Below are 26797 nucleotides of genomic sequence, written 5' to 3'. Positions count from 1 at the left end.
GTTACAAGCAATTACATATTGGCTCCAGTTCAGCGCAGTGTTATTCTATTAGCCCGTAGGTGACAGTGTTCAAATCAATAATATATCAATGAATTTACTGAAGAGATTTTGGAAACTATAGAAGTTTCTTGGAGAGCTTTGGAGCAACTGAAAACAGATGCAGATTGACAGTAAGAAAAAGTCATGCAAAGTGTAGTGCAATAAAAAATCATAATGTATAATGTTTACTAACCCATAGCAACCAATCTAATATCAATTTAGTGAAGATAAACCAGTAATACAAGAATTCCTATTGATTGTTATAGGTAATGGCAATGTTCATATTTGCAAGATACTGAAGCTTGGCCTAGTGGGAGATTCCTCCATCCACACAGATGCAGGAATCTGTTACAATTTTTCCATCTGACCATAGAAAATCTTCAGATAATCTATGTATGACCAGTTTTAGGGAGTTTCACCCTCTCAATTTGTCCTCAGAATGAAAGAAAAACCCTTATTATGGGTTGTTGCCATAACAGGAATAGAGGAGAAATCTTCCAATAGGAAGACTAGTTCTGGTGACCCTGCTTACCACCAGTTATATCCCTTATTTTGGAGGGATTTCCTCTTACTTCCTGTTGTGGCTATGTGGCAGGAAGTGAAGGGAAATATCTCCAATGAGACATAAACAAACAAAAAAAGGTTTTGGCTTCAGTTTTTAAAGGATTACCTTCCTTTGCTTGTGTGACACAGTAACAGTGTAATACAATTACTTTGCTTTTCATTCTTGTTTTTCCTTTACATGCTTCTGTAATATGATAGCATTTGTTTGAGTAACATATTCAATATCCATCATGTCTTGAATGTGTCTAAATACGAAAATTCTATGACGTCTTGATTGGATTTTTAGGTTCTATTTGAAATATGGAAGTCATTGTTAGCAGCAAGTATATATGGACAATAGTAAATGTAGGAGTGGTGATACATGGCCTGAGCTTTGTCAGTCATGCACCGGGTCTGGAAAATATTAGCTCAGGTAGAAGTTGTACTTGTCACATAAGTTTGATTTTTATGCAACTTTTGAGAGTGATGAAACCCCTAAGTCAAAGTTCAACTTATGGCTTAAAAGCTTTTTCCCTTTTAACATAGCATTTTTTTAAATTTCATACCTGGCCTGATCCCTACCCATACACCTCTCCAGCAATATATCACTATTGCAGTGACATCATGCTGCAGAAGGAGGCAGCACGGAAGCTTTCAAATGGCTTCTGGCCCTCACAGGGATTTACATTGACATTTTCCATGTAACCAAAATGTATAAGACAGTGATCTGTAACAGTATGGCATGGTAAGGATTTCAGCACTAAATGTGTCATTACCTGTATGTATAAAGTGTTTATTTAGAACTCCAGCCTTCCCTTTGGTCGTGCACAGTTGTACATGCTCTTCTCCTGTACCTAACATTTTTACTGTGATTTCATTGCATACTGTAAGCTTCAGTCAGATAGAGTCCATTTCATATCCTCGCTGGAGGACACCTACCATCATCTAAAACATTCCTCCTCAGATTTAATGTCCCTGGCCCTCCTGTTTCATCCATTGGGTTTCAGTTGTTTCAATCATGGGGCCTCAGCATCACATATGGTCATTACTTAGTGCAGTCCTCATGAAAATGCAGCCTGCCTAGGAATGCCCACTGCTTTAGACTGATATCCACCCATCAAAGTATTTTGATAATTGCGCAACTCCTACTGTCAGCCTACTGATTAAATCGGGGCACTTGCAGGTATTTCTAAAGGCAAGGTGCTGTAATGTTTTTAGGAAGCTACTGTATGTACAGAACCCTGCTGGCCCCTCCCAACAGCCATGATTTGTCAGCATTGCATAGAGAACCAATAATGACATGTCTGGATCTAAAGTAAGGTGTGTGATGAACAGAAAAGTTTTATTTAACATTTCTATTTGTAGGTTGATTGGTTGGGGAGTAACCAGGGAAGGCAGATTGAACCTCATCTTTAGTTTACTTTAGCTTGCTTACATAATCCAACCATAGTTATTGTTTGAGCTGTGTTGTATTGTAAGTGTTCAGTTTACTGTTATAAATAGCAGAAATATATCAACTATAATGCATATACATATACAATATGTATGCATTTTATATAGCAGTGGTTATATGGTTTACCATGGAATCTCACCCATGAAGAAACCACTATTAAAACACTTTAAAGCACTTTGTTTTACAGGGGGATCTAGCTTTTACCATCCTATTTACACAATACAAAAAACGCAAAAGCTAATAATTTCCCCTGAAAATGCTTCAAACTGAACTGTAAGGAAATGTCAGATGAATTACTCTACAGCAGGAGTGCCCACAATTGTTGTGTTAAAATCTACTTTTCAAATGACGAGCTACATGAGATCTACCAACGAAAAAAAAACCCCTCGCTTTCTCTCTCCTGGCTGTCTCTCCTCGCTCTCCTGGCTGTCTCTACTTGCTCATCCTCCTGGCTGTCTCTCCTCTCTCTCCTGGCTGTCTTTCCTCGCTCTCTCTCCTGGCTGTCATTCCTTGTTTTCTTCTCCTGGCTGGCTCTCTTGGCTGTCTATCCTTGCTCTCTCTTTCCTGGCTGTCTCTCCGCTCTCTCTTTCCTGGCTTTCTCTCCTTGCTCTCTCCCCTGGCTATCTCTCCTCGCTCTCTCTCACCTGGCTGTCTCTCCCTGCTCTCTCTCCTGGCTCACCTTGCTGTATTTTGCAACAGGCTGTGTAAACGAATATTCTTTGATATAATACATAGCACTTCAACCACCAGTATCCACCAGAAAGGTGTCAGGAAGCTTGGCTCAGCAGACTCAGGCTAATAGGTAATCATGTGTGCACAGCTAAATAAATATACCAAAATTGAATAAAGGGGCCACCATTCACACCCTTTGTGATCTACCAGCATCAGCTTTGAGAGCTACTGGTAGATCACGATCTACCTAATGGGCACCCCTGCTCTACAGGGACTCATTTGTTGCCGCCTCCAATCCCTTCCAAAGCAATAAGCCACTTGTTAAAGCAGACTAACAATTGATTACTTCTAATGCCTTCAGTATAATACTGTAAAGGTCATAATAAAATGCATCATAGTTTGATCTCATGACTGTAGTTAGCACTTTGCCTTTGTTAGCAATTAAAACAATGTCCTATATAACTATGAAGCTGCAGTAATTTTTTTTCTTTCTATATGCTTTATGTTATTTTTCATGTATCACTCTCCTTAGTATATGTTTATGTCACTGGCAGAAACCTGTTTGTCAAGATTTGGAACTTAACAAAGGACTTGGCGCTGCTTTTTAATGAAATTTGAGAATCTAAAGGCGAAATTGATATATTGATATATTTTTTATAACTTGTTTGTTGTGTAACATATCTAATTGCTGTTCTGCATATCCTACTGAAAAATGGTTTCAGCAAAATGTGTTTGTCTTAATAAAAGCCAAATGCTACTGATCTCTTTGTGCCAAGTTAATCAGTGAGCTGACATCTGTAGGAGTTTCTGGGGTACTGCAGGACATTTTTTCATAATATTGGTTCTATTTTATGTATATTAGTAAACGTAGACAAACAAATCATTATAGGTTTTGCATTATTTACATTGTACATTTAAAAAAAAATCTAATTTCAACGTTTTGGCTCAATGCTTATTAGGTAGTTTTCTAAATCTATGCCGGGAAGATGTATTTATTTCATCCTGCAATATCTCTTGCTGAGCAGCTTACCTAGGCCATAATACAAAAGTAGATGTCTAGTTCTGAAGTAAGAGGGGCTTCTATCTTCTAGAAGAGCAGCAAAGAGAAGGGAAACAACCATGGATTACAGTAAGGCACACATTACAGTATTGTTTTATGTTAAGGGTTTAATTTCACTTTAATATTCACTAGTAGTTTTATTTGAAAGGAAATTATGGGATACAAAAATTTGTTGAAATTTCAATTGCGGTGTGTTATGTATGTCTGATTTTGTTTCCTTAATAATCATTATAGGTTTATCCATGGTAATAGGAAATTTAATGTAATATAATTTAATGTTAATTACTGTTTTATCCCAGTGGAGTCAACTGCCAAGGGAGCAGCAGAGAAGATGTGAGTGATCAATCCTAGCAATGGATGAGATAAAGTTCATAGGAAAAATGAGAAATAAGCTAAAATTTTTAGTCTGATGGAGGTTTTCTCTTTTCTCTGTGGTTTGTTATCAATGCTTATAGGAGAACTATGGGGTCAGGGTTTTTCCCCATAGTTCTCCTAAGGGTCATGGGAGAACACAAACTAGCGTCCTCCCGTGACCCAAAGCTCAGTATTCCGGCTGCGGCGGTATACTGAGACGCCGCAGCCGGAACGGACCCCAACATTGTTCCGCCAGTCAGCGCTGGAGGATCGGACAGGGGAGGGGGGGAAAACCTGCAGGGAGCCGTGAGAATCCCTGCAGGGAGCCGTGAGTGACAGTTACGGCTCTCTGCAGGGATAGATTGAGAAGTGAGCGAGCGACGGTATGTGTTCGCTCACTTCCCGATCTACTGAGCCGACCTGTGACAGTTTCATTGTCACAGGTCGCCTCAGATTATGAGGTTGAGTGAAAATCACTCGCCTCATAATTCTCCTTTAAATGTGCCATTTTCCGGGCAATACCAAAAACATCTTCTGGAAACATCTGTAGAGGTCTTATGTAACCAGGTGAGAAATGTGTACCAGCAAGTCAATTCTGGGTGAGGTCTCCCTAACCAGGACAATCCTAGAATATTACATTATTTATGTTAAAAGTAAACTTGGAGTTATGTATGCCTTTAAATCTATTGCTGCGTTGCTAGCGTTTGTAAAAGATCCCCCAAACCTTATATATTTTCTGAAAGCACAGGCCTGGAAGAATAAAAAGATGGTGCTACTAATTTTGTAGGTCCTGCAATAATTTCTCAAATATTTATCAATTCATTAAACCGATAAAAATACACACTTAAATTGATTAAAAGCACACTAGAATCAGTATCAGTGCACAAAAAAATACTGACTAAATATAAAAGATAAAACTGCATTGAGGTAACAACAAATAAATGTAAATTGTAATTTGCGCCTTTTTGCGAAATGGTAAAAAAAATGAGGTAACGCAAAACTGTAAATAAGCAACTTATGTTAAAAATCATTTGTGCGCTTTGTTGGGGTGTGTGTTGTGATAAAATGATACAGGCATAAATGTAATTGCAACACAGCATATCACAGCGCACAGAAATGAGTCACAACGCTTTACCATGCGCTGCCACACAGTTAAGTGAGACTCCCCATTAGGAAACTCATGAATGAACAGAAAGTGATGTAAAGCACTTCCTGTTCATTCATAACTGGGGACACATAGTACTATGGCAGGGGCGTCCGGATTTCATTGTTTATAGCTTTCAGCAACAGCTTGTCAGCCACTGATCATAGCTATTTTACAGGGCTAAATCTGCTAAAGCAACCATGAGCTTATAGCAGAAGGGAGAAAGCCACCGACGTAAGACTTACTGAGCTGGCCAGCTGCAAGTGGATGTGTTCCGCCGTAAGCCTTACATCGGTGCAGTGAAAGGGTTAATACGTGTATTTTACATACAACTAGAATATGCACCTGAATCTTTTTTTTTATATTAGCCTGCTGTTATATCCTCACTCAGACTGGGTGAGGGAGTGGCAGCACTAGGAGCCAGTCAGGCTCTGCTGCATGCACATCTGGTGACAGGAAACATGCACACAGAAGGAGAGAGCAGACTAAGGGGTGTTGAAGGCTTATTAGTGTGATCAGCTGTCATTGTCATCATCCAATCAACATGCTTTGGACAGGGATGTAGCTGTACTCTAAAGGTGCCCATACACTGCACGATTATCGTATGATAATCGCGTAAAATCCTGCGATCGTACGATAATCGCGCAGTGTATGGAAGGCGCGTAACCGTTTCTACTGTAGGTCGCACGACTTTTGTATTTCGAACATGTTCGAAAACCAGCCGAGCATCGTACGATATTCGGTTGGTTTGAATCATGATCGTGAGATAACTGCCGCACGGGCCGGTGTGCGCAAGCGCACACTGCCCGTTCAGCATTGCGGTCATCGGAAGACCGCCTCTCAGCGGGGCGGGCTTGCGATGATCGCAAGTACGATCTGCCTGTCCAAGGTGCGCAAATCGTACGTTTTTTTAATTACTTTACAACCCTTGCAAGACAAAAGTCTTGCGAGGTTTGTAAAGTGTATGGCCACCTTTAAAGATAAAATAATGTCACCCTGCTAGCTGTGCTGTCCAGAAGTACCTGGACAGAGTTGCAAATCTATGGTAGATAAGACGGGTCATGTATGTGCCTTTCAAGTGCGAATTTAGCTGGGTGTCTAGAGTTCAGCTATTATATTTGTTCAACATATCTGGGTCAATCTTGGAACCTTGATCTGCTACAAAGCCCACATGTAGGTGGTGTCTTAAGCAGTTACTGTTTTTAAAAGGACAAAGTACTAATAAAAATAGGTGAAACCCTGCCCTCTAGGTGTGTTAAGCGAAACTTTTAAAATTGTTCCCACAAACTTATACAGAACGAGCAAGAACGGAGTCATTTGTGGTACCCTCTTAGGGATTAGATAACATTTGCTCATGTGAAGTCTTTTCATGTTGTCCATCATGTCACATATGTTATGACACACATCATGAGCCATAATGCAGCATTTCATGCTGTCATCTAATTCAGCACTGTCAACAAAATGTAAGGAATTGTGGGTTGGGAACACTATGCTGAATTATAATTATAACCATTAGAATGAAATTACTCATAGAGTGTTACATAAGATTCCTACTACTGCCTGAGGATTAGGAGGGCTGTAGTTACAGTACTTAATATCAACATTAATGAGTAACTATGTGAGAAAACCGCTCTTAGGACTTTGACTTGTTAGCAGCAGAGAGCTGTGATGTCTTGTGCTGTATTCTTGCAACCTGCAAAGGACCATGTCTACTCAGATTCTGCATCATCTGACTTAAATGGAACAAAACAACACTCATTATCTCTGGGCGATCTGACGAGAGAGAGAAAAACTCGCAGCTTAGGAGTTTCTCTCGGAACCTATTTCATCACAACGAGGTATTTGCGTGAGCTAATGATTATTAGATCCTTCAGTACATACATGATTTTGGAGCATAATATGTGTATGTATTATTTGTTACTGCAGAAAAATCCAAAAACTGTATATGGGTATACAGTATACTAAACATAAACACATGATGCAGAACATTTTATAAAACATGCATTATTTTAGGTGTAAATCTTCATAAGACAGGGGAAAGTAACAATGTCTGTTGCTAATTTAATTTGAATGGGATACAAGGGGAGGAATTTATCAAAAGTGGAGCAAACAGAATCTGGAGCAGTTGTCCATGGCAGCCAACCAATCATCTTCTCTGTTTTATTTTAAAATTTTAACTGAATAAACTGAAAAGAGAAGCTGATTGGCTGCTATGGCCAACTGCTTCAGGTTTTGTCTGCTCCACTTTTGATAAATTTCCCCCCAATGTGTACTATACATTAGGTGTGTTTTGGTAAGTACAAAGGATGAAAACAGTGTTAGAAATAATTAAAGAAGAAAACATTTATAACCCTGCACTGCATGGGGTAAGTGCTTGTTTGTGTCTAGGTTTAAAAAAAAAGCTATACTCACCCGAAACCTCGGATCTGCCTGGCTGTGACAGCCTTCATTCCAGTCTGTCTCCTCCTATGCTGAAGCAATGGTATGTCCTTTGGCGTCCTCACATCCTATACACTGTGTATAGAATGTGATGACTCAAGGATCCTTTAGACTGCTGCAATGGTGAGGGAGAGAACGGTTTAAGAGCCTGCCAGCTCCGAGAATTAGGAGGGTATAACTTTTTTTTTTTTGTACCTAGGCACAAACACTTACAGCGCGCCTGTATCACTGATCACACAGAGCAGATTGGAGAATGGAGTTCTACGCTCTGCTCCCTGCTCTTCGTTCTAAAGTCATTTTCTGTGAAGAACGGGGGCCCCAAAAACCACCGCGCATAGGTGGGGGGCGGCTTGAGGTTTGGGGGGTTTGGACAAGCAGGTTATTGCTGTACAGCTGCCTAGATCAGTTGTACAAAACGAGCGGCGGCTTCCCTGCTCTCATTTTAGTAATGTAGAAAAAAATGTAGAAATGTAGAAAGTAGAAAAAAAAAAGAAAACACCTGCCCGACGCTCAGGACTGCATGTGCCGGGTATCGGGCGATAGGAATTGGGCACCCCTAACACCTAATGCCTAAGATGATGGATGCTGTGAACAAGTACATAGTCTTCATGGTAAATTGACTTATACATGGTACTGACATTTAATTTTTATGATCAGCTACTTTTATAGCAATAAATACATTCTTCTTATATACATACTATGCATTTAGGATTTAAATACTCTGTCCAGGTTATCATGTGAGATAGTGTAAATGCATTTTTTTATAGTTATCCAAACATTCCATAAGAAGTATATCATGACAGGTAATAAAGCAAGATAAACATTAATAAAATCATTCCAGAGAAGAGCTTAGCCAACTGAGAGGTTGTGTATGTGGATTCCTGAACAGAAATAATGAGAATCTACATGCCGTTGAATCCCTAAAAATCCCAAAGAGCAGTGTTAGAGTGCTGGCAGAATATCTGAGGACCAGGAGATTGGAAATTACCACAGATCAATCAACTGCCGGAGATAGCACCTTACCTATTGGGACATTTTTGGATCTGAAAACAGAGGTTCCTGGATACCATCAAAGAACTTCGGAAAAGCAGTGAGATTAAGAACTTTCACGGACTAACCATGCGCTGGTGATAGTACCGTTAAAACCGAAAAAGAACCCACGGATTTAAAAAGACAAGAGGGGTAAGAGGCGACGAAAAGTGAGTACGGTAGACAATTATATAATAATAACTGGTCCCGCACTAGTCTCCCCCTTAAATTCACTGTACACCAGGAGGAACCATATATGATGAAAAATTTGGAGATTCTTCAGGCATGACTGAATAAGAGGTGTTGTTGTTATATTAAGACCAATATATACACAAAACACTCCAGTGGATGATATGGTCATAAAGAACCACAATGAAACGAAGAGACTTCCTCATTAACTGAAACCAATAAGTAACCCATATCAACCACATTATCGGGGTAAAGAATACGTAGACTGACTAGAGTTATATTTGGAAGTAAATCGGAAAATATAGATCTTCCTCTCCGACGTCCACCTCTTACATCATCGTTAAGCAGGAACATAATTATGGAGTAGAAACAGGTGTAAAATTAAGAAAATTCCTTTTTTAGGAAACTCTCAAGAAAACAAAACACTGCCAAGTTTGTGGGAACGCTTAGTTTGTATGAATGAATGGGAGTATGAGTGTCATGAACAACGTTGTTCTTTTACTAGTAATTTGAGAAGTGAGCTAACAGACACCGAATATATTACCTTGTAATCAATAAAGTTTATATTTTTATAAAACTATAGGTCTCGGTCAATTTAATAACCTTCTTTTACAGTGTTCTCTCTGTTAAAACACTGTTACCCTCCTTTTTTCTGACTACTTTTGGTTATATGACCTTGATGACCTATTCAAATGATTAATTAAAACATTAAAGGGGATATTCAAGGTATATCAGAACTCCAGGTAACAACCTTTTTTTTCCATCACCATTAAGAACCTTACCAGTTCAATGCTGGTGCATTTGTCATTGAACTGAAAATAGATACAAAAAAGGCTCCTTGACCTCCTTAGTGGACTATGCTGCCAACTATAAATTATTGGACCAACCAAACTCGGGAATATGAATACTGCTGTTGGTGAATAAATGCTAAATAGTTCAGATTTCTGAACAAAAAGGCCATGTTCACACTTGGGCGGTCCCGGGACCCGCATCCCAGGATTGCCCAAGTGTGAACCTGACCTTATTCTTCAGAAATCTGAACTATTTAGCATGTATTCACCAACAACATTATTCATATTCCAGAGTTTGGTTGCTCAAGTTGCTCAGTATTCATATTTACGAGTTTGATTTCAATGGGGTTATATCCGCATGGCAATCGCTGACGAAAGGTACAGGGAACACGCACTGAGCATTTTTTCTGCCGTGATTGTGCGCAATTGCACACGTGGAATCAGGTTGGAAAAATGCATGATTTGCTGGGTGCCATTAGAAATGAATGGCACCGCAAACGCGAACAGCGGTTGTGCGCGTTTCCATGACCACGTGGCGATCCGCGAGATTTCATGACTGCGTGACGATCCGCAGGGTTTCATGCACGATCGCCCAAGTGTGAACCAGGTCTAAATGTAGCAGTCTATGTTACCTTTTTGGTAACACATCAGTTGCCAGAATGAGAGTGTTGTTGGGAAACTGCAGTTACCCTTTAATATTCTAAAGCAGAATTTAAATATAAATATGTTGTAAAATAGTAGCAATAAAAAGCAGCATTTATAACAATAGCTTTAAAAAATATAATATGCAGCGCTAGTAAATAGTCCGAAAAATATGTTAATATTTGAAGCTAAATTTATCGTTTAGACCAGGAGTAGGCAAACCTTGGCCCTCCAGCTGCTGCAAAACTACAAATCCCTTCATGCATCCGCCCCTGGAATTGTGATGCCTGTGGCTCTCAGACTCTTGTAGGGCTAAAACAACAAATCGATTTAATATATGTTTTTAAGTTTATGTTTTCTCTGTATTGCTTTGTAGTTTTGGGATGCTAGTCACTAAAAGGATATATGCTGATTGGCTATTCCATGTAGTTATGTCTTATATGTGGCACCTGGTATAGGAAAATGCCCCAAAATGTTAAGCTACCATTGATTTCTGTGTGTGTGGTACAATACATGTGTTAGTCCCATGAACCTCAGAAGAGATCCTGAGGATATTTACCATATGTCATGTGAAAGCCCTGTGTGGGCAACACAGGGGTCAATGACACCATGTATTAGGTTCAGTTAAACAGCAACAGAATGCAATACAGTTTACTTAGGGAGTACACTTTTAGAGAACTTTTGTAATCGAAAGCACCATTAAGGGAGAACCACGAACAGTTTAACTAGAAATATTTTTGGTGAATATAGGCTATGTAAGAAATGCCTACGCATTTCTGCATCTAAATTCTCAATGATGTAGTCAGTGAGGAGCAATATAGTGGGGTATAATTTTTTGTCGGGGGAACTTGTAACAGAGATTATACTTGGAAAGTGTCACACTCATCCAGGTATCAAAGAAACATTAGATTCTTTAACTTATGTATGTTCTGCCTTTAGCAGCTCCTGTTCCCATAAGGCAAGCAGGCCTATCGATACTTTGTTGCCCCATGGACTTATCACACAATCTTATAGTTTCTGGACAGACTGACCCTGTAACTGACCAAAGAAAATGGAAAAGAGTACCTGTGGTCCTTGAGGTGTCAGGTTGCGAATCCTATGATAAATAGAAAGTAGTCCATAATAAAGTCTCAAGGCTGGTGGGCACAGACAGCACCTTGTTCCAGAGACAATCCAAAGAGTTAGGGCAGGCAGCAAGAAAAGTCCAGAGACAGTCCCAAGGTCAGGACTGGCAACAGGAAGAGTGTGTTCCATAGAAGGTTCCTAGGTCCGGGCTGTCAGCATGCAAAGCGAGTTCCAGGGACAGTTTTGAAGTCAGAGCAGGCAGGGGGCAGAGCGAGTTCCAGAGACAGTTCCAAGGGCATGGCAAGCAGCAGGCAAATCGAGTTGTAGAGATAGTTTTGGAGTCAGACCTGGGTCAAAAACAGGGAGTACAAAAAAACCACAACAGAGTGGGAATGTTGGACTTTAACGATACCAAAAAAGTGTAATATCATTTAAATACATATGTATTAAAATATTAATTAAAGCATTACAGTCCACTTCATAATAGACAGTATATCCTATAAAGGGCCTCCAAGGTCTATTGCCTGGGGGCACAGGACCAAATGTTCCATGGCTACTATGGAACATTTAGTCCTGTGCCCCCAGGTGTGACCAGTACCAAGACCCTCTAATGTTGGTCACTATGTGGGAAAGCTATCACAGAGCTACTGTGGGTGAATATTTATCCTTTCGATTGCTTTAAACTGAATACAATAGACCAACTGAATACAATAGACCAACCTATGCTAGTAAATTGTCACCGTCTGGGAACTGGGGCACTAGGGATTGTGAGTTCTGGGTTTTGTGGAACAGTCAAGAATAGGAACCAGGCCAGGAACACAGGTCTTGGGTACTGAAAAGGACACTGGGTACACCAAACACATGGGATAGAGTGTCGGCACAAGAAAAGTGGGTGTGCCAGAGGCGCATGGTCTAAGGAGAGCCTGGTCTTCTCCAGATCCTCTGATCGTGAGGATGTTGAACTGCAGGGCAGTCCCAGGTTGTGGCCCTTCAACACACCCATGCAGACACAGCTGACTAAAGGGCTAAGAAATAAGACTCAGTGACATGTAGGGCAAAAGACTGTACCCCTGAGGTGCGGGAAGGTGCAGAAGAAAAGACTGATTCAGGACACACTGGGCAATAGCACACAGGGAAAGTGCACAGAGGTTCTGGATACAAGGGAACACATGCAGGATTGACAGCAGCAGAGGGCGGGTGCAATAGCTAGTTTGATATTGGCTATTGCAAATTAAAATAGCCAATAGGGATCTAGCAATGCATATTATCCTATGGCGAACATTTTTATATGGCTGAAGTCCGCCGTACCAGCCTGAAGTGAATAGCCGAACAGCGTTTGGCTCACTTAATTTCTGGTTGGTCGTTCACTCGCCTGCCTACGGCAGCTTAGTGAATAGACCCCACAGTGTATTATAATTGAGGACACCAAGGGATATTTCACAGCCAGAGCTTAGGGGGATAGAGGTGAGCAGCCTCTGCAACAGAATCGAGGCTCGGTGAGTATATCTTCTTTATTTGTTCCGTTAGAAATAAACAGCAGTTAACTCTTGCAGTGAAGGGGTAACCCCATTGCAAGGGTTCATTTTTATTCTGCCCAGAGTTCATCTTTATGATAAACTATATAACTAACCTGGGTATTGCAAATTGAGCATGATATGAAAACAAATGTATAAACAAAGGTTGGTTACCTTCAGTAAAAGGTAACGGGTATCCCACATTTTGTAAAGCTGTGCTTGACCCTGCCCCTCTCACCACATTAGTATCCCTGCTAGTTTATGAAGCTGACTATTACATTAAAAGTGTAGAAGAAGTGGGGAAGAAAGAGAGAAAAGGGTAAGGGTGTAAGAAAAGAAAGATTGTAAAGAGAATAGTAAACATTATTATTCTTATTAATAAATGTATTTATATTCTTTTAGTAAGAAATTAAAGGCCCGTGCCCCTCCTCCACCTCAGCTCATTCCAGAACATCACATGGAGCACACATCATCTACTGAGTCTGATGGCACAGGGAACCAAAGCACAGACGAATCAAAAGAAAATGTCTTGCATCGGAAGGTGGATATCACAGTATGTTTACCAGCTGGACAGGAAAAAAGCATGAATGTAGATGGAAGGTAGGTCAATATGTCAATTACTTTGTTAGTAATGGTACTAATTATGATTGGTAGCAACTTTTTTTTAGTCGCTTATTGTATGTATTAGTTTGTTTGCTTTTCCAAGGCCCACAAGCATTGTTGACATCCCTCGGCTGTCTTCCTGATCCAATGTCCATGCGTGTACAGTTTGGCCCCATGGGCTTCTATGAGCCAGTAGACAGAAATCCATCTACCAGCCCCATACAATGTTGCATGATTTAAAGCAGGATCTATGTAAGTGCAGTGATTTGGGAGGGGAACTACACCTACTGTTGGGGGTGGGGACAAAAAGGATTAAAAAAAACTTTCCATCTGACTGTATAAATGTATGCTCTGAAATTGTAAGCCTGCTTCATTTCACTACTGATTGTGTCATTGCCCTGAACAAGGGCAATGATGGGGGTTTACTTCATTGCCTGCATACTTATTCCAGGTCAGTGATTAATTAGGTAGTGAAGGCCAACCTGGATGACAACCTATAGTTTTAATAAAAAGTCAGCAGTGGCATCCTCCATATTTACAGTAATGTAAAAAAGAAAGTACACCCATGGAAATTGTTGACTTCTTCAACATATTTGAAAAGGCAAACATTAGATCCTCATTTAAAACCTATAGTTATATTAAAGAACACAGGAAGTAAAATTGCATTTAGATTCATGTTAAATGGCAGATTTCAGGTTAATAATCATCATCATCATCATGTAGAATAACCATTAGATTAATTAGTTAAAGACAAATAACGATAGTTTAGCTTGAATCAAAAATTTTACTTGAAAAGCAACAATTTCTAAATAATAACTTATCCCCTTGGACTTCTCTAAGATTGCATGTGCGTGGGTTCTGTCTGGGTTCCGTCCAACATGGCCAGTGGGTGCATCATTAAGATAAGCCAATATGATGACACTTCTGTGGCAACCATACAGGTGCAGCATTGCTTCCTCAACACTGCCTTCTTTATTCTCACACATGTACAGTAGCGGGCGATGTGTCGAAACCAATGTGCCAGCTGTATACTGAGGGGGTATGTTCCAAACCAAGTTGGGTTGCTGCTGCTGCAGTGAAAGTCATGTATCTGCCTTGGCCGTTTGGCAGGAGTACCTTGAACAAAGCACTTGGCAAACAGTTTCACTATACAGTATGTACTTCAGCTGTGTAATTAGCCACTTGCATGCAGTACAACCTCAGCTCTTTTAATTGGAAGGTTGTAAGAATTATTTTCTTAGTACAATGTAGCCACAGTCTTAAATACTCATTGCTTTGCTGGAATGTATGATGTTGAAAGGGCTAAGCATTTCCAGGTACTCCAGCAACCTCTGGGATGCTTTGAAAATGAGAAAAAGCCTCTCATTCTTGCCTGGGCACACATAGAGGTATTGAAGTTAATTTATTGAGGAATAGAACATGTTCACTACACACAGTTAATTTTGACTTTGCAAGGGAATTTTTACTTTTGCAAAAATACCCTTTTACAAACAAGGAAAATTAAGATTCAGCATGTTTGCTTGCACATGATTGGATGATGGAAATCATCAGAAGTTCACCACATTTATTTATTACAGGTATTTATATAGTGCTGACAATTTACACAAAACCTTACATACTGCACATTCACTAACCTAAGAGAAAATCCCCATGCAATGTGAAAATTCACTTTACTAAGCAAAAAGCTGTTTTGCCCTTAGTAAATCAACCTCCTTATTCTCTTCACTAATGATTATTAAAGAAAAAAATTATTAACACGTGTAAAAAAAACTACCAGGTTGCTAAAGATGTAATTGGTACATTGGGAGGGACTTTAAGGACACAGCGGAACTGATCATTTCTAGCTGTGTCCCTGTAAAAGGCATAATGTTTTTTACAACACATGTTTGCACTAAATGTATCTCCTAAACACATGGTAATGTTTGCTACTGTGGTTTAAAAATAACTGTATTTGTTGTATATGCAATCGATATCATGGGTGCTACTCTTGCTACAACACCACGCCTTGTTTTTTTGAATTTAATATGTTGTAGTTCTAATTAGTTACCTAGAATATTCAAGAACCAGTCTGCATTGTGACCTGTCATTTAACTGGTGAATATTCATGTTTGGAAGCCCTGGCTAGTCTTACAGTTAAAATACAACATAACAGTTGTTGCTCTGGTCATGCTGAGTTTGTTGCCCACCAAAATGTATTTATTTTAATGTATATTCTTCAGTTGCTCTATATGTTTGCAAATAAGTCATATATTTAAACCATGCACTCCCTTATTATTAATATTATTATTATTACTACCACAATTATTTGTTATAGGAGTTGAGGATGTTTGCATCATTTATCCAATCACATGCAGATGAAATAAGTAAAAAGGAGTTTGCATTTTACATGACTGGATAATTAAAGTGAATACTCAAAAAATGTATTGTGTATACATTCTCAACTCCGTTACTTAATTAGCCTCCCAGTCATTAAATGTAATGCCTTGAAAGAAATGGATAAAGGGCTCTGTACACAAAAAGTTACAATCCAGGAAGTGCTAAAAGACTGGTACAGAAGGTAACGACACTGATAGCAAAAAAACAAATGCTTTTGTTGGCATAAAATGCTTTAGAAATAAAAAAAATGTAATAAGACTTTCTTAGTACAATACAGCCACAGCCTTAAATACTCATTGATTTGCTGGAATGTGTGATGTTCAAAAGGCTAACAGGGTTATTCACAAAAGGGTGAAGAGTTTGGAGACGGCAGGAGAAGTGAACAATCTAGGACAAAATAGCCAAATTGGAATAATTCTCCAATTCAGCTCACTTTCCAGTTCAGCTATGTTGTCCTAGATTGTTCACTTCTCATGCCTTACTCCAAACTCTTCACCCCTTAGTGAATAACCCTGTAAGTGTTTCCAGGCACTCCAGCAACCTCTGAAAAAAATACATCAGAAATTAAAAAATATGTAATAAAGGGCCCTGTACACAAACAGTTACAAAAGACTGGTATGGAAGGTAAAGACACTTCGATAAAAAAAACAAATGCTTTTGTTGTCAAAAAACATCAGAAATAAAAAAATATATACGTTTTCAACCAAAAGAGATTTTTGATGTCTTTAACCTTGGTCTCTCTTTTAATTTCTTTGTAGTTCTAATAGTTTCCACATACAATGCTCATATCTATGAAAAAATTGAACCGTGTGTTGCCATTTTTGATAACTTTTAAATGATTTTCATGAGGTTACATGAAGTAGTCAGACATGTTGGAAAATGTAAGCAATCTTTCACAGCATGCAGAAAATGTATAATGTAAACTGTCATTAATTACAGCTATAAGAACAATCATAATTTAGATTGTATTGGTAAAAGATACCACAGCAGACACCAGTATGGCAAATTTAGAAAGGCAATAGAGTACACTCCCCATTATCTGGCATTCAAGCAACCAGCAAAAACATTTTTTTTTGCCGATTACTTGATAGACATGTGCACACTAAAAAATTAAGTTAGCAACTAAATGTATTCAGTTGCTAACGAAATTCTCTATTTACATTATCTGAAATTCTCTGTGTACATCTTGCTGCTGGCCAGAATCTAGATTCCGCAGGCGGCAGCTGAATTTAAACAGGCAGTGGGCGGGAGCAATAGTCAGCCTGCTATTGGCTATTTCATATTGCAATAGCCAATAGCAGGCTGACTATTGCACCCACACAATGCCTGCTGTCAATGAGCAGAGGAGCGTTTCTCTCTCAGGTCCACTTCTCTGCTCTACTCATGAGTTGCTTGAGAGTTAATAGTAACTCTCAAACAACAAGAAACTACAGTTATCCAGCATCTACCAATCCCCATGGGTGCCGGATAACTGGGAGTTTACTGTACTTTAAAAACACAATAAAATCTTATCAGAGGATACATTGAGATGCAACAACAGTTTTCAATTTTAGTGACAAATGATTCAGTAGTGCATCATGCTGGTTGTGCAATAAATATGTTAATATGTCTGATTATAGTCTGTAAATATAGCACAGAGTTCTTTATTTCAAGACTAGTTTTAAGTATCATCTTGTGAATAATAGAAGTGACACTAAGAGACTGATTACAGAGTGCTGCTAAGAATAGCTGGCAGACATATCAAGATTTTAATCGCAGTGTGAGTTGTATCTCAGTCTCTGGTACTGTACTACGAGAAGCAGAATAACTGAGTTTAGCATTATAGGTAGAACAGAATTTGCTACAAGAAAGTGAGATACTTCACTAACATTCCCAGCTGCCTAGTTAAAACTATTTTAAGCTAGTACAGTAAACTACCTTTGGATTTAATGTTTTGTTTTTTACACCGTAGTCCTAGAGTTATATCTTTGCTCAGACAAAAAGGTATCAAGGGTAGCAAGTGTGATATTTACAGTTTTAGCTAAAGTATAGTTTGTATGTGTGATGTCTGTCAACAGAGTTGATAACTGTAATAAACTGACAAGAACTGACATTTGAAAGGACTATGTAGAGTTTGGAGAACATGTTGCATTTCAATGACGTTCAATGAGTGTTAAAGACAATACAGAACACCTTTGCTTTTTTTTTTTCCAGTAAAGCCGTAATGGACTTTTTGGTAGAACTGTGCAGCCAACACCACTTGAACCCCGCTCAACACACTCTAGAAGCACGTTCTGGAGCATCGCAGCAACCGTTTCTTTTAAGGCCAAACACTCTTATTGGAACTTTGGATTTACAAACAGTTTTTCTGAAGGAGAAAGTGACAGAAGTGAAAGTCAGAAAACCGGCTCCCAAGATTCCTGAGGTTAGAAGTGCTAAAACACTGACAAGTCCAGATGGTTTATGCTAAAGCAAGTAAATGCCTCTGCTCCAGTAGGTGATTCCAGGCAAATGTTAGACTGTACTTGGTAGATAAACACTTTTTCCTCAGTGTCACCTTTTTTAAATCTTTACTATGTATATGCTAATTGTCAAATTTAAGATTTTTATTGTCTGGTAAAACTATTTTGGCACATCTATTCAAATCTGTTTCTGCAGACCCACTGCTACTGCTACCATGTTCCAAAGGAGGACTGCCATATTACACGTGCTGATGCACATTACAAAACACTGTTCACTTTGCAGACTTTTCAAGCTAAAAACGAATTAACTAGACTGACCAATTTATAAAGACCATCTAGAAAGCCCAAGTAAGTGTGATGCCAACCTAGACTGTTACTTACATTATGTGCAGGGAAGCTTGTCTTCTAGGGTCTAGCAATGTAAGGAGTGATGCTTTTCCATGCACTTCTGAAAGACTAAAGCTGACCATACACCTTACAATTATCTGCAGATTTTCTATGGTCAAATGGAAAAGGTGCAACAAATTCCTCCATCTACACTTAACTGTGTGGATGGAGTAATCTCCACTTGGGCCAATCTGTTGCACTTTTTCAATCTGACCACAGAAAATCTGCAGATAATTGTAAGGTGTATGGGCACCTTTACAGGGTTATTCACAAAAGGGTGAACAATCTAGGCCAAAATTGCTGATTTGGAAAAATTCTCCAATTCACCTCACTTTCCAGTTTAGCTATGTTGTCCTAGATTGTTCACTTCTCCTGCCTTCTCCAAACTCTTCACCCTTTTGTGAATAACCCTGTTAGTTGAGCAAGCCTTCTCCAAACTCTTCACCCTTTTGTGAATAACCCTGTTAGTTGAGCAAGCTTCTAACCACTGCTTACTGAATAGGAATAATCACCTGTTCAGCTCCCTCTTGCACAATCAATTCAAGCTGTGAAATAGGGGGATTTGTGTTGGCTGTTAACTCTTAATAGACCCTTTATTGTGACAGAAAAATTAATCATTTTACTCCATACAAGCTTAATCTCCCTGCGTGGTCATTGGGGCTTAATTGGGCAGTAAAGTTCTACCACACTTGTTTGATTTATTCACAAAACCTACCAAGTGCTCCACCATCCTAATTCCTGAATGAATTAAGGTGCCCATACGCCTTGCGATTATCGTACGATAATCGCGGGAAATCCCGCGATCGTACAATAATCGCAAGGTGTATGGAAGGCGTGCGACCGTTTCTACTGTACGGTTGCACGTCTCTTGTCGAAAGAGCATGCTAGAAAACCCGCCGAGAATCGTACGATTGTCGGCGGGTTAGTGGCGTGCTCGTTCGACAACTGCGGAACGGGCCGGTGTGCGCACGCGCACACTGCCCGTTCAGCATTGCGGTCATCGGAAGCCCGCCCCTCAGCGGGGTGGGCTTTCGATGATCTCAAGTACGATCTGCCTGTCCAAGATGGGCAGATCGTACAAGCTTTTAATTAGCTTACAACCATCGCAAGACAAAAGTCTTGCGATGGTTGTAAGGTGTATGGGCACCTTTAGAGTCACCCCATTCAATGCCAGCACCTAACCACATACTTCCCTATGCATGTGCTACAACAATGTAGGAAGTAGACTCAGTTTGTTTTAGGGTGTAGTGCTGTTCACTTGCATAATCTCAGCTCTCCTGTATTTGATCTTCCCAAATCCTCAAATAGGTGTTTAAAACAATGAGTGGTGAATTTAACCTGTGCATTATTCTCTAGGAGATGATAGGCTTATATAAATGAGTACCAGATTAAAGGAAAGTTTAATGCTTTCCGATTGTTGACTTGTATAAAGGAAATTATATTAGCAATGGTCGAGTATATACTGTATACATTTACTTTTTTTTTGCGACTGTAAAGATGGTCATCCCCAAGAGCTGAAATTTGCTTCTTTAATGATTTTAGTGTTTTATTGCAAAGATTTCTTGCTTTATTTTATTGTAGACATTATTATGAATCACACACCACAGGTGCAGTTTGCAAAAAATGTACATCTACATTAAACCCATGATAATTTTAAAGGGTGTCCATAGACATCCTTCATTTTCAGATACCTGCTAGGTTTACACAGCAGTTGAGCCGCATAAGCGGTGTCAATCAGAAAATGTCTTCCTGGCCAGTTTTTGAAATTTTTGTAAGATTCTGGTTTATTCCCCTGTGGCCCCCAAGGGGTGTCGGAAGCCACAACACATGCATATGCTTTGGCTATGTGTAAGAATGTATAATTATTTGAAATTCTGGCATTTGGTTTGTTATGTAGAGAAACAAATTACAAGCAGCCTATTAGTTTATAATTATCAAGAAAAGTGCGTAGACCATCTTTCAGCTCCGCTGGCCAGCTAAACTAACCTAATCAAACATGTTTATAATATATCAGGTAAAACAGAGGTCTAATTAAATAATGTACATTTACAAATGTATGTGGAGGCCTCACTCCACTTACAAGGTAGTGTGTGCACTGTACTAGTACCGTAGTAGTAGTAGTAGTGTGTGCTCCTACTATTTTCTTTGAATCCCACTAGTGGAACATACTGTAAACCAAAACTGCTACATTTACAATTATGTTACAGATGTCCTACGGGAATGGTCAGAACAACATCAGATGCTTCCTCAATTGCTTTGATTAATCCTGGTAAAGTAAGGGATTGTGATAGCACACATTGGGGTCTATTCACAAAGCTGCCGAAGGATCTGGCCGTAGCTTCGGCCGATCCTTCGGCTGGCTTCGGCCCCAGGACACCTTCGGTGCAGGAGAACCGAGGGGGTGCTGTACGGGCTATTCACAATAGCCCGTACAGCTCCCGATCACGGCCGAGCAGCTCAGTCGAGCGCTGAGCCGTGCTGAAAGCCGAAGCAGGCCGAAATTCGTCTTTTTTTTCTGTTTTCTGACATGCTCGTGTCAGCATAAAGAAAAAAAAAGACACAGCGGGGGTTCTCTTCTTAGCGCCCGGGGGATTTTTTTATTTTTTTTATTTTTATTTTTTTACAGCAGCAGAGCCGCCGGACAATAGGAAACTATTGGGCGGAGCTAGCTGTCACTGCTAGCTCTGCACAATCGTTTTCTATTAACTTTTTTCTACTTTTTTCACTCTTTTTCTGTTCTGCTCGGTGCCTCTGAGGGACCGAGCAGAACAGCCGAGCCAAATGCCGCTCGGTGGCATTCGGCTATTCTCTCACTGCTGTTCGGGATCTTTCAGAATAGCCCGAACAGCAGTGAGAAGCCTGCCGGAGGTTCGGCTCAGCCGATCCAGATGTTGGATCGGCTGAGTCGAACTCCTTCTGCACTTCGGGTCAGCCGAACATGCTGAGCATGTTCGGCTGATCCGAAGCCACACGAAGCAAGCCGATGTACGGCTGATTTCAGCCGATATACGGCTGAAATCAGCCGTACCAGCCTGAAGTGAATAGCCAAACAGTGTTCGGCTCACTTCACTTCTGATCGGTCATTCACTCGGCTGCCCTCGGCAGCTTTGTGAATAGACCCCATTCTGTTTTAGACAAATGTGTGTTGTTTCACGTGTCTTTTTGATTTGGATGCTGTTCTGTTTCAGTTGTTGCTTTATGTAATTGAACATAACTGCTGAGACCCAGGCTGTGCAGACAGTATTGCAACTTGCTGAAATGGCAGAAATCCAGAGCAGTATCAACTTAACAAGAAGACCCAGAGTAAAATCCAACGTAACTTATTTTACAATTGTTTTCTGAGCATTTCTTAAGGTGAAAGAGCATCACCGAACAATATGCTTCCTAACTCTCCAAGGGAGCTCTTTACTCCATGAGGCCAAAAAATGAAAGCAACATAGAGCATGGGAAGGCAGTGAGTTGCAACTAAGGGCTACCTAATGCATAATAGGAGGGGGAAAACAGTGGAATATACCATGGCACAAAACAAAGCAAAAATATGAAATATTTATTTGCTATGATCCTTGACTCCATCTAGTGGCCAAATGTTTTATGCTCCTGATTCCCTCTAATCTTATAAATAAATGACATTCACCCTAGAATGAAAATATGCGAATAAAATTTGTTTTTGCCCCATTCAGCTAGAACAAATGTACATGGCAGTTTCGCAGGACAAATGGCCAATTTTTTTTTTATAAATACAACCTGTAGTGTTCAGGGCCTAGCTTTAAAGTGTGACTATACTGTATTTTTTAGAATTAGGTTTATTTTTAAGGGATTGGCAACCAATCAGCTTCTCTCTTCAGTTTGTTCAATTAAGCTTTGAAAATGAAAGGTGGATGCTGATTGGTTGCCATGTACAGCTGCTACAGATTTTGTCTGCTCGAGTTTTGATAAATTCCCCTCATTGTCTCTTTAGAATTTGCATCCAGGCTTGTCACAAGAATTGTATTATAGGCTTTGCGAGTAGTGGTACTGGTCTGGAGTTGCTCTCAGTTGGCTTTGTTTTATGTAAAGCGATGTCATGCATATTTGCGTATAACAACTTGCATAATACAATATGATCTGTTGTCTTTTTTATTTCTGTACTAGTTACTTTCTATGGCTTGTACTGACTTAATTGTCACTGATGCATAAAAGCTTGCAAGCTTCTCCTCTACTCTTCTAAACCCATTGTCAACTTGTCAGGCATAGGAAATGTAAAATAAATCCAGGTGTGATTGTGCTTTTCATTTGTGTATTGAGCACCTTTCAGCTTTGTACACCCAGCCAGCTCTTTTTTCAATTGACCTGATCCACCCCCTTTTCAAGCTAGATGCTAATGAGTCACTGGATCTGTATGAGAGGTATCAGGTGAACATAGGAAGCCCATTCTGCTGTCCATCACACTGTACAGTGGCTGAATGTAGGCAAGGTGGACAGATTCCAATGGTTTGGCCTTTGTGTTTTATATTCCTCAGAAAACTGTCCGATTGATTGTTAACTACCTTTGCACCCAGAAAGCTGTTGTGAGAGTCAATCCAGCGGTGCCGTTGTGGAACATTCTTCCAGCTGTGTGCGAAAAGTGTGAATTTCATCATGAAAATGTCACCCTGTTGAGAGATGCAATCAGCAGAGAGGAGCTGGACATGTCCCAATCATTGAATGACCTGGGCGTTAAAGAGCTGTATGCCTGGAACAACAAGCAAGGTAAGTGGCCAGTGACTCCCAGTTGTATTTGTAAACAAATTGAATTTTTTGCGCTTGTTGTGAATTTCCTTCATATTATATATTGTTGCATTTATATGTGTATTCTGAATTGTTCACTGTTATTTGCTTCCCTTATCACAGATATATCAAAGTCAGTGGCAGGTTTTGGAAATCTTGAAAAATTCCACACATTTACATCCTAGGGATCCTCTTGTCTTTTCGTATCAGTTGATCTTCTTTTTGTCATGTATTATTTACTTTAACCAATGGCACACATCTTATTTATTAACAAGAAAATAAATTCAAGGTAGAATTATTAAGTCATAGTGGAAGATAATTTTGTTAGGAAACAGAGACATAGTTCTGATCAAGATTTCCTATTACTTACATATTTTACTAGCAGATAATGTATAGAATAAAAGAGTGTATGCTCTACTCCAACAGGATCAAACACATACCTCTCCACAGCAATTCAGCAATACCTAAAGTATGGCACAATTCTAGCAGTTCATCTATGTCAGGACCTCCTGGAAGGAGTAGTTTGTTGTCATGAACAGACTCTGAAGCAGTTAGAACAAAACATTTGAAATACCTCATTTTTGTTACATGAAGTCAGACTTGAATAACTGTTACCACTAGGTGCCTAGCACTTAGTGGTAATATTATATATCAGTGTGTGATATAATATCAGCAGCCATATACATACTTATATATTTTTTGGCAGTAAGATAAGCACAGAGATTTCACTCTAAAGATAAAATATGAATAACTGTTATCGCTGTGAAATGGACACACTTTTAACAGCTGGCTAAAGAATATTTTTTATTGTGGAGATTTGTTTTTAAATGGAACCAGACATAAATAGGCATTTGTAAGAATCCGAATCTCCACTCTTAAGGTGCCCATACACCTTACAACCATCGAATGACTTTCATCCTGCGATGGTTGTACGGTAATTAAAAGCTCATACGATCTGCCCATCTTGGACAGGCAGATTGTACTTGCGATCATTGCAAGCCCTCCCCGCTGAGGGGAGGGCTTCCGATAAATCCAATGCTGAGCGGGCAGTGTGCGCTTGCGGGCATTTGTCTACCGAGAACACCACTAACCCGCCGAAAATCGTACGATTCTCGGTGGGTTTTCAAGCCTGCTCAGGAGACAAAAGATGTGCGACCTTACAGTAGAAACGGTCGCACGCCTTCCATACACCTGCCGATTATTGTACGATCGCGGGATCACCGGCGATTATCGTACAATAATTGGCAGGTGTATGGGCACCTTTTAAGTTGGTTTAACTGTGCAGCCTTATCCACCCGGGAAAGATGTACTGTATGTGCTGTTATTGACTGCCTTGCATTGTCTGTCGGACTGGAAACGTTACCAGCGTGAGGTTGTAGACACCCAATGGTTTCCGTCCTAAGTTCAGAGCTGATAACTGACACTCTGTCTGAGATGATGGAGTGTAAAAGTGTCACATTTTTGTCAAGTCCTGCTACTGCTGTTTAAAACATAACATCTGTCATAACTAACTACATTTAATTTTTAAAATAATCCCCCCAAACATATTAGGCAGATGTAAGCTTGGTATAGACGTGCCAGTTCAAATTCCAAATTCGTGGGAGCTGATGGGTTGTTAATATGGGGCAGCATTTCTCAGTCTTTTTTCAGTCATGGCACCATATAAAAGTATGCAAAATCTTGAGGCACGCAAGGCTAAAATGTAAAAACTGTAAGAGTAAAAAAGTAAAAACAATGTGTGGTCCCTCCAAAATCCATACAAGACCCTTATACCCGATAGGGGACTGGTATGGATTTTAAGGAGGAACCCCACACCAAAACACAGAAAAAGTGCAGTTCCCCAAAAAAATTAGGAGCACCCTTCAAATAAGAGCCTGCTTTTATATCAGAGCCCCCTTTACATCGGGAGTACCCCTTCACATCAGGAGCCCTTTCCGATCACGTGATAGTCCCCTGTTTCACATCAGGGTCCACCTTTTCCACATCAGAGGCATGATGCTGTGTCAAAATTTCAAGGAACCCCTGAGGAAGCCAGCTAGCACCCTGGTTGAGCAAAGGCTGACATGGGGAACTCAAAAAGCTACATTTTATACTGTGGAAAGGGGAAGAGACCGATTTGGCTCTTGACAAACGCTGCACATATTCCTTTGAGAAGCTAAATGTTTATGTCACTGCCTTTATCCTTTGTTACCTACAAGCTGAGTGCAAATAAAAAGACTTGCCAGAGCTTCTGACCTTTACTTTTACTGAACAAATAATGTTTTTTAAAGGTTACTTACTTTAGATTTACCAGTAGGGACTTAACTATAGCATCCACATAGTTGTCTGCAAAGAGACCACAGGACCTGGGTACAAAAATATGCAAAGTGTAAAATTGGAACAAGATATGCCATATGTTATTCAACTTTGAAGTGTTGTCATTCATCTGCATAACTTAGTGGGGTTCAGCAGTATTGTTAGTCCCCTTTAAAAGGTATAACTGTAGCAGGGTGCAAGATTTTTGAAGCATTCCTTTGAATGCTGCAATTAAACCTGAAGTAATACTTAGAGAAATTATATTTTATTATTTTTCTGTTGTTGCGGTTTATATTTTGTAAGGTATTCTGAAAAGCCTTACATTTGTTTTGACCACAAGTAGCTGTTTGACTCTGTTCATGTGCTTTTATTAATGCCAAACACACTGCCATTAGAGACCAACTAGGATGACTTTGTAGCATGCCCATAACAACATTTGTTTTGCATGCATCCTGAATTCCACCCTCATATTTACATTAGGGAACTTTAATTATTTCTTAGAATGCAATCTGCTTTCTATATTCCTCTTGGAAACAGAATGACACGTTGTAGCCATAGACTATGTGCTGGCAGTCTCACTATCTTTTTATTTGCAAATATATTCACTTGCCAGGCATGCAGCCAGCGTGGGCAAACAGCTGTCAGTGAAATGTGCTTTGGACTTTGTGTAAGAGGTGTGTCAGGGAATATCAGCCAGCATTCTCGCTGGGTGTCTCCCATAGGAGTGGCATCTCTGCAAATTCCTTCAGTAATATGTTCTGACTTAATTGTTGGTATGGCTGAAAATGGAAGGAACAATACATGTTCTATTTAAAGGCACAATACTGTACACATTAAAGTTCAAGGTGCATATTATCATTGTTATGCTGTATCTTTGTGTGTGAATATGTGTGCATATATAAGTTTTTGGTCAGTTGGCTTTTATAAACATTAGTAATTAAACGATATCTAAATCCAAAAAACAACAATGTTATATATAGCAGCTTACTAGTCCGTAGATGTGGTGACTGCATTA

The 26797-nt window shown here is 39.7% G+C and overlaps 1 protein-coding gene across 1 annotated transcript in view; it reads left to right on the top strand.

The window, feature by feature from the left end:
• Window positions 1-26797, top strand: part of COBL (cordon-bleu WH2 repeat protein) — a 246178-nt gene that overhangs the window by 65414 nt on the left and 153967 nt on the right. The window contains exons 3-5 of the mRNA XM_018557793.1: window positions 13337-13534; window positions 18107-18317; window positions 23241-23469. Coding sequence (XP_018413295.1) covers window positions 13337-13534; window positions 18107-18317; window positions 23241-23469 — 638 coding nt within the window. The remainder of the gene's footprint in view (window positions 1-13336; window positions 13535-18106; window positions 18318-23240; window positions 23470-26797) is intronic.

Source organism: Nanorana parkeri, unplaced genomic scaffold (assembly GCF_000935625.1).
Source record: "Nanorana parkeri isolate BGI_ZX_2015 unplaced genomic scaffold, ASM93562v1 scaffold304, whole genome shotgun sequence".
Classification (NCBI taxonomy): domain Eukaryota; kingdom Metazoa; phylum Chordata; class Amphibia; order Anura; family Dicroglossidae; genus Nanorana; species Nanorana parkeri.
Note: the sequence above shows the minus strand (reverse complement) of the source record. Positions and strands in the feature narration are given on the sequence as shown.